A 9,269-nucleotide genomic window follows, 5' to 3' on the forward strand; every position below is an offset into this window, starting at 1 on the left:
GCTTGATTAGGAAGAAAACTGGGGATAAGACCTGTGTCTCCATGGGGTCTGATACCCTGTAAATGCGCAGAGTGGAGGGGTAGAGAGTAGACAGACAGATCTGGAGACAGATGGCTGAGGGGAGACACAAGCACTCTCTGCAGACACACGGGGCTGTCGCTAAGGGACCAGAGATCAGTCATTCTCATCAGTAACGATCATCAGACTGTGCAGCACCTTTCACTGAAGGATCCTGAAAACACCTAGCAAAGGAAAGTCCTGTGAACGTATCCTCAGTGTACAGATAGGTAAACTGAGGCATGGGGAGAGGTGACTTAGCCAAGGTCTCACAGAGATTGAGTGGCGGGATGACAGACAGAACCCAGGAGTCCTGACTTCTTTACTGCAACCACGGTCTCTCTGGCATGCCAAGAGGGAGATGGACTCCCACTCTGGCCGGGGCTGTTCGTTGGGTGGGATGCAGAGGAATGGCTGGAAGAAGGAGCCTGATTGCAATAGCTGAACTCTCTGCCTGCTCACCTGGCTCACTGGGGGTATTTGTCTGGTGCAGAGCACCTGGGTTTTTAAGCACTGGAGTGAGACTGAACAAATTCTCCTGTCCGAGCCCAACAGGGGCGCCGTGTTCACCTTTCAATGTGGCTGCAGACAAAGGCCGTAGGCTTTTAGGCCTTACATCATAGCTAGAGGCCGTATCCTATGGCTACAGGAAAAGAGTCTGATCCTTTCAGTACGTCCAGGCCCCGGAGATCCCCATGACTGACCCCGTCGTACCCCAGGTATGGCCTGGTCCCAGGGGGTCCCCAGGAGCTGCCCCAGGTACGACTGGCCCCCAGGGGTCCCCGGGAGCTGCCCCGTTCTGCCCTAGGTCCATCCAGGGTCATCAGACACTGTAACATTCCCACTGGCGACAAGGGCCAGAGCTGCTGGATGACGTCTGTCCCAGGGCCCCTCCCTGGCACGGTCTCTCTGCTCTGCATGCAGGAAAAGGGCCTGATCCTTCCACCTCGCTGGAGAAACCGAGGCTCCTGGAGGGTCCGGCAGCAGATGAGCCGGGTTTGAGGAAGGCAGAGGCGCCGAATTGCGTTTGTGGATCTAGCCCTGGCCGCCTTTCTGGACGATGCTTTAGTCAAGCACAAGTTACGGTTGGTCAAAGCCAGGGGGGCTGGCTGGCGACGCTTGGAGGAAAAAGCCAAGTTCCTGGACACTCACCTCTCACTTTCAAAAACTTTCCCCTCTTCTCTTTGTACAAGGAGCAGGCTCCCTGGGGCAAAACAGGTTTTTATCTGCTCTCTACCCGTCCTCCAGTGGCTCCAGTGTCCCAGCTGCTTGCCCTGCTCGAAGCCGGGCAACGCCCCTTCCTTCGGAGGCGAGAAGCTGTAGCAGCGTCCTGGGAGGAGACCCTGGTGTGGTGCTGTAGGACTGAATACGGCCATTTTTGCCAAGTATGATTATCCTGTTTCTATGCATGTATCAGCTTTGTGTCTGAAGTCATTACTGACAATCTACGGGTATCTTACACCTTCACCTCTGCGGCCAGGACGAGAAGCCATGGGCTTAAATTGCAGCAAGGGAGGTGTAGGCTGGAGATTAGGAAAGACTTCCTAGATGTCAGGGTGGCTAAGCCCTGGAACGAATTGCCCAGGGAGGTTGTGGAATCTCCATCGCTGGAGGTTTTCAAGAACAGGTTGGACACACACCTGTCAGGGCTGGTCTAGGTGGTGCTGGTCCTGCCATGAGGGCAGGGGACTGGACTAGATGACCTCTGGAGGTCCCTTCCAGTTCTATGATTCTGTGTGTTGTGTTCCTGGGTAGCACCCCTCAGGTGGCTAAGGCGGTACGTTGGTGGCCCTTTGAGGACACTTAGTGATCACAAAGGGCCACAGAAGAAAGGCGCCTCTGCAAGAATATGGGAAATGGCTGATCCTGTGAGTCATCAGAGCATGTAAGGACCTGGGATACGCTCACGTGACCCTGGACTCATCTCATCTTCTCTGCACTGGCTTTCCAACAAGGAAGCTCTGAACAAGGTCTGGTGACCCCAGCCTGCTTGTGTAATTTCTAGAGAGGCTTTGGTAAGCTCGGCTGTGTCCCACTGAGGCGCGGTGACACATGGACACCGCTGACAGGTGCTTCACAGACTCTTGCTCACTACTCCCAGGAGGTATCCCCCCCTTACAGATGGGGAAACTGAGGCAGCATGAAAGGAAGTGTCTTGAGCCAAGAATATAGCCCACTGTCACCCACTGACATCACTGGAGTATTTGGCCCAAGTTATTTAATTGGAGATGAAGCATCAGCAGAGACCAGTGAGCTGGGAGGGAAGGTGACTATTTACCAGGTTCGTGTTCTGCTAGCCAAGGGCCGTAATGAGCTGCACACGGCACGGCCTTGGTTCGTTGCAGCACACGGTTGGGCTGTACGCGCTGTGCAGCGTTCCCGGCGACGTGCCGTCCCTGGTAAACAAGCAAGAGGGGACTGAAAACTGAGCTGTGTGGAAACCTGCTTTGTGGCCACAGTTTCTTTAATGAATTCCTCCCGTTTAAGGACTGCAGCTCCACTGACCACGAGACACAAATAGCCTGAGTGTGTCTAATACAGCGCAGGGGAGCAATGCCAGTTCATGGCCAGAGCAGTGGTGCTGGGGGTGTGGCGGTGTCGGGACTCCCAGTTCCTCTTCTCAGCTCTGCCACCGACTCCTTGGGTGTCCTTGGGTGAATCACTTTACCTCTGCAGGACTCAGTCCATCCATGACACGGGGATAACGCTGCCTAGCAGCCTAGCTACAGAGCTTCTAAATGTAGTGATCAAAAGCGTCATGTAGAGGAGACGTTAGACTCAGCTTCCCTGTCCAGCTTCAGCCCCTGGGCAACGCGTGCCCTGCAGTTCCAGACAAGGTGTCCGTATACATGTGTCAATAGGCGGCTAATGTCAGCTGGGCAGTTTATCTCCTGCCCTGTGAGCTATCGAAGCCATCCCACCTCTGCCCAGCATCCCGTCTTCCCAGCTAATGCGGGGCTGATCCTTCTGCCTCTCTCGGCTCTTGTCCTCCCAGCTTCAAAGCTGATCCCTTGCCCTGCTCCCGAGGCCTGGCTCAGGCCAAAGGGCTCCCAGCCCATCCCCTTTGCAGGGACCCTGCCTTCTACAGGCCCCCAGCTGGGAGGAACACAAGGGAGCTGAAAGCTAAGGAAATGGGCCACACAATGGTCTCTCCCTCAGGACCTTGTAGCTGAGCTTCAGGGCTCACAAGCTGTGTGATGCACAACCTCGTCTGCCTGCCACACAGCCCTCCTCCCACCCCTCAGCTGCTTTTATACGGCTTCCTGGCTTCCCGCACCGATCCCGACTGGCCTGTCGGCCCCAGCGCGGCATCCTCGCTGCACTCACTGCGGGCTCCTTGCCAGGCTGCAGCAGCTCCCGTCCCAGCCCCGGAGCAGATGGATCCCAACTGCGGGGCGGGGAGGTGGAGGTGACCCAGCGAGTGACGGGGAGGGGAGAACAAGAGCGAGCAGCAGCAGTGGGCATTTGGGGCAAGAGGCAGAAAGGGAGTGGGGCAAAGAGGCAGGAGGTGGAGCAGGGGCTGTGGTCTGGAGGGAAGATGTGTACCAGGGGCATGGCCTTGGGGGGAGAAGCGGGGGAAAAGGCAGGGATCCAAGGGTCATGGTGGTTAGTTCTCTGAAAACATCCACTCAATGGGCAGCGGCTGTCAAAGAAGCGAACAGACTATTGGGAATCACTGAGTACAAGGAAAGGGAGAGAAAATAAGGCGGAAAATATCAGATTGACTCTCTAGAAATCCCTGGTACACCCACATCTTGAATACTGCGCGCAAATGTGGTCGCCCCATCTCAAAAAAGATTTATTGGCATTGGAAAAGGTTCAAAAAAGGGCAATAAAATCATTAGGGGGCTGGAACAGCTTTCATATGAGGAGAGGTTAATAAGACTGGGACTTTTCAGCTTGGAAAAGAGGCGACTAAGGGGGGATATGAGAGAAGTCTATAAAATCATGACTGGTGTGAAGAAAGGAAATGAGGAAATGGTATTTACTCCTTCACATAACACAAGAACTAGGGGTCACCAAATGAAATTAATAGGCAAGAGTTTAAAACAAAGAAAAGGAAGTATTTCTTCACACAACACACAGCCAATCTGTGGAACTCCTTGCCAGAGCATGTTGTGAAGGTCCATCAATGGCCAAGATGGGAAGGGATGGTGTCTGTTTGCCAGCAGCTGGAAATGGGTGACGGGGGATGGATCACCTGATGGTTGCCTGTTCTCTTCATTCCCTCTGGGGCACCTGGCACTGGCCACTGTCGGAAGACAGGACACTGGGCGAGATGGATCCTTGATCTGACCCAGTCTGGCCATTCTTATGTTCTTACATTTGCAGAGGTCCAGTGATCAGGAATTAGAAGGGTGGCAAACCAATGAGTTCTACACCGCCCGACTCCCCAGTTTGTCGCAGTGACACAGCACAGTAAGGTTAGAAAAGGGTCTAATGCGGGGAGGTGGGGGGTGTTGGATAAGGGGCGGGAGGTCCCGGGGGCAGTCAGGAGAGAGGGGCAGTTGGATGGGGTGGAGGTTCTGGGGGGCGCCGTCAGGGGATGGGGAACAGGGGGGTTGGATATGCGTGGGAGTCCTGGGGGACCAGTCAGGGGATAGGGTGTGGATAGGGGTTCAGGAAAGTCAGGGGACAGGGAGCAGGGGGGATTGGATAGAGGGTGGGGTCCCAGAGTGGCAGTTAGGGGCAGGGGGTCCTGGGAGGGGGCGGTGAGGGGACAAGGAGCGGGGGGGTGGATGGGTGGGGGCTTCTGAGGGGATCAATCAGGGGTTAGGAAGTGGGAGGGGGCGAATAGGGGACGGGGCCAGGCTGTTTGGGGGGGCACAGCCTTCCCTATGCGGCCGTCCATACAGTTTTGCAAGCCCAATGGGGCCCTCTTGCCAAAAGTTTGCCCACCCCTGGTCTAATGTCTCTCTGACCGCTCAGAAAGTGATTCAGGGATGAGAGCACAGAACCAAGTCACCAGCCAGCTCTGCACAGAGCTCAGTCTGAGAGCCAGAGCACCAGGAAAAAACTTGAAATCCCTTTATGAGTGAAGAGCCGGAGTAGCCTGCCCCGGATCTGTTTGGTCCTCACACCGTAGATGATGGGGTTGAGTGTGGGGGGCACCAGGAGGTACATGTTGGCAACGAGAATGTGGAAATGCAGGGGCACATTTTGTCCAAACCGGTGTGTGAGGGAGGAGAAGAGAACTGGGATGTAAAAGGTTAAGATGGCACAGAGGTGGGAGGTGCAGGTCCCCAAAGCCTTGAGCCGGGCGTCCTTCGTGGGGAGGCTGAAGATGGCCCTGAGGATCTGGATATAGGACACAGCGATAAAAATCATATCCAGACCCCTCACACAGAGTACTACAAAGAGGCCGTAGTAACTACTGACGCGGGTGTCGCCACAGGCCAGCTTCACCACGGCTATATGTGCGCAGTACGAGTGGGGGATGATGTTGGTTCTGCAATATGGCCACTGCCTTGCCAGGAAGGGGTAGGGCAGTACGACCATGCCGCCACGGAGTACCACGGCCAGTCCAATCTTGGCCACCACGAGGTTTGTCAGGATGGTGGAATGTCTCAGGGGATCACAGATGGCCACGTAGCGATCATATGCCATGGCCACGAAGATCCCAGACTCCATCACGAGGAAGGAGTGAATGAAGTACATCTGGGTGAGGCAGGAACTGAAATCGATCTCCCTGGAATTGAACCAGAAGATGCTCAGCATTTTGGGCAGGGTGGATGTAGACAGGACCAGGTCGGTGACGGCCAGCATGCAGAGGAAATAGTACATGGGCCCATGGAGGCTTGGTTCTGTCTTGACGATGAACAGGATGATGAAGTTTCCCAAGACGGCTATGATGTACATGGTGGAGAAGGGGATGGAGATCCAGACATGGGCCGCCTCTAGGCCAGGAATGCCCAGCAGGATGAAGGTGGAGGGGTTGGTGAAGTCGGTTTTGTTGGAATCTGACATGGAGTAAGGGAGAAGGTGTTCAACTCTGAGGCGTTCCCAGGGCCCAGGGTGATGTTTGCAGTACAAAAGCCTGGATGGAGAGACAATGTTAATATGAGCCACTACGTGCCCTACTGTATACTTAAGATACAGTGGGGAGATTTATACACAGAGAACATGAAACAATGGGTGTTACCCTACACACTGTAACGAGAGTAAGGTAAGGTGAGCTATTAGAAGCAGGGGAGCGTATCGGGGGGGAACCTTTTGTAGTGATAACCAAGGTGGGCTATTTCCAGCAGTTGACAAGAAACGTCGGAGGAACAGTGGGGGGCGAGGAGCGGGAATAAACATGGGGAAATAATTTAACTTTGTGTAATGACACATTCGCTCCCAGTCTTTATTCAAGCCTAAGTTAATTGTATTCAGTTTGCAAATTAATTCCAATTCAGCAGTCTCTCGTTGCAGTCTGTTTTTGAAGTATTTTTGTTGAAGAATTGCCACTTTTAAGTCTGTAATCGAGTAACCAAAGAGATTGAAGTGTTCTCTGACTGGTTTTTGACTGTTATAATTCTTGACGTCTGATTTGTGTCCATTTACTCTTTTATGTAGAGACTTTCTACAAGCCATTACCCTCTGATCCCGGTGAGGGTTATCAAAAGAAACTACACCATCTGCTCAAGAAACTCCAAGAAAAAGCACAAGAACAAATCCGCACAGACACGCCCCTGGAACCCCGACCTGGGATATTCTATCTACTACCCAAGATCCATAAACCTGGAAATCCTGGACACCCCATCATCTCAGGCATTGGCACCCTGACAGCAGGATTGTCTGGCTATGTAGACTCCCTCTTCAGGTCTTACGCTACCAGCACTCCCAGCTACCTTCGAGACACCACTGACTTCCTGAGGAAACTACAATCCATCGGTGATCTTCCTGAAAACACCATCCTGGCCACTATGGATGCAGAAGCCCTCTACACCAACATTCCACACAAAGATGGACTACAAGCCGTCAAGAACACTATCCCCGATACTGTCACGGCTAACCTGGTGGCTGAACTTTGTGACTTTGTCCTCACCCACAACTATTTCACATTTGGGGACAATGTATACCTTCAGATCAGCGGCACTGCGATGGGTACCCGCATGGCCCCACAGTATGCCAACATTTTTATGGCTGACTTAGAACAACGCTTCCTCAGCTCTCGTCCCCTAACGCCCCTACTCTACTTCCGCTATATTGATGACATCTTCATCATCTGGACTCATGGCAAAGAAGCCCTTGAGGAATTCCACCATGATTTCAACAATTTCCATCCCACCATCAACCTCAGCCTGAACCAGTCCACACAAGAGATCCACTTCATGGACGCTACGGTGCTAATAAGCGATGGTCACATAAACACCACCCTATACCGGAAACCTACTGACTGCTATTCCTACCTACATGCCTCCAGCTTTCACCCTGACCACACCACACGATTCACTGTCTACAGCCAAGCTCTACGATACAACTGCATTTGCTCCAACCCCTCAGACAAACACCTACGAGATCTCTATCAAGCGTTCTTACAACTACAGTACCCACCTGCTGAAGAGAAGAAACAGATTGACAGAGCCAGAAGAGTTCCCAGAAGTCACCTACTACAGGACAGGCCCAACAAAGAAAATAACAGAACGTCACTAGCCATCACCTTCAGCCCCCAACTCAAAACTCTCCAGTGCATCATCAAGGCTCTACAACCTATCCTGAAGGACGGCCCATCAGTCTCACAGATCTTGGGAGACAGGCCAATCGTTGCTTACAGACAGCCCCCCAACCTGAAGCAAATACTCACCAGCAACCACATACCACACAACAGAACCACTAACCCAGGAACCTATCCTTGCAACAAAGCCCGTTGCCAACTGTGTCCACATATCTATTCAGGGGACACCATCATAGGGCCTAATCACATCAGCCACACTATCAGAAGCTCATTCACCTGCACATCCACCAATGTGATCTACGCCATCATGTATTCTATTCGACATTGGTGAGGCCTCATCTGGAGTACTGTGTCCAGTTTTGGGCCCCACACTTCAAGAAGGATGTGGATAAATTGGAGAGAGTCCAGCGAAGGGCAACAAAAATGATTAGGGGACTGGAACACATGAGTTGTGAGGAGAGGCTGAGGGAGCTGGGATTGTTTAGCCTGCAGAAGAGAAGAATGAGGGGGGATTTGATAGCTGCTTTCAACTACCTGAAAGGGGGTTCCAAAGAGGATGGCTCTAGACTGTTCTCAATGGTAGCAGATGACAGAACGAGGAGTAATGGTCTCAAGTTGCAGTGGGGGAGGTTTAGATTGGATATTAGGAAAAACTTTTTCACTAAGAGGGTGGTGAAACACTGGAATGCGTTACCTAGGGAGGTGGTAGAATCTCCTTCCTTAGAGGTTTTTAAGGTCAGGCTTGACAAAGCCCTGGCTGGGATGATTTAACTGGGAATTGGTCCTGCTTTGAGCAGGGGGTTGGACTAGATGACCTTCTGGGGTCCCTTCCAACCCTGATATTCTATGATTCTATGTGCCAGCAATGCCCCTCTGCCATGTACATTGGCCAAACTGGACAGTCGCTACGTAAAAGAATAAATGGACACAAATCAGACGTCAAGAATTATAACGTTCAAAAACCGGTCGGAGAACACTTCAATCTCTTTGGTCACTCGATTACAGACCTAAAAGTTGCAATTCTTCAACAAAAAAACTTCAGAAACAGACTGCAACGAGAGACTGCTGAATTGGAATTAATTTGCAAACTGGATACAATTAACTTAGGCTTGAATAAAGACTGGGAGTGGATGTGTCATTACACAGAGTAAAACTATCTCCCCAGGTTTATTGCCCCTCCTCGCCCCCCACTGTTCCTCAGATGTTTCTTGTCAACTGCTGGAAATGGCCCACCTTGATTATCACTACAAAAGGTTCCCCCTGCCCCCCCGCATTCTCCTGCTGGTAATAGCTCATCTTACCTGATCAGCTGGTGATTGATCCTGCTTTGAGCAGGGGGTTGGACTAGGTGACCTCCTGAGGTCCCTTCCAACCCTGATATTCCCGGATTCTATGATCACTCTGGTTACAGTGTGTATGGTGACACCCATTGTTTCATGTTCTCTGTGTATATAAATCTCCCCACTGTATTTTCCACTGCATGCATCCGATGAAGTGAGCTGTAGCTCACGAAAGCTTATGCTCAAATAAATTGGTTAGTCTCTAAGGTGCC

At 52.2% G+C, this 9,269-nt stretch overlaps 1 protein-coding gene across 1 annotated transcript; it reads right to left on the reverse strand.

The window, feature by feature from the left end:
• Positions 1-5,043: 5,043 nt before the first annotated feature.
• Positions 5,044-6,024, reverse strand: LOC140912727 (olfactory receptor 52M1). Its single transcript, XM_073347695.2, has one exon. It carries the CDS (start codon positions 6,022-6,024, stop codon positions 5,044-5,046), a length of 981 nt encoding a protein of 326 aa, XP_073203796.1.
• Between the last annotated feature and the right edge of the window lie 3,245 nt (positions 6,025-9,269).

The sequence above is a fragment of the Lepidochelys kempii genome, chromosome 1 (assembly GCF_965140285.1).
Source record: "Lepidochelys kempii isolate rLepKem1 chromosome 1, rLepKem1.hap1, whole genome shotgun sequence".
Lineage (NCBI taxonomy): Eukaryota > Metazoa > Chordata > Testudines > Cheloniidae > Lepidochelys > Lepidochelys kempii.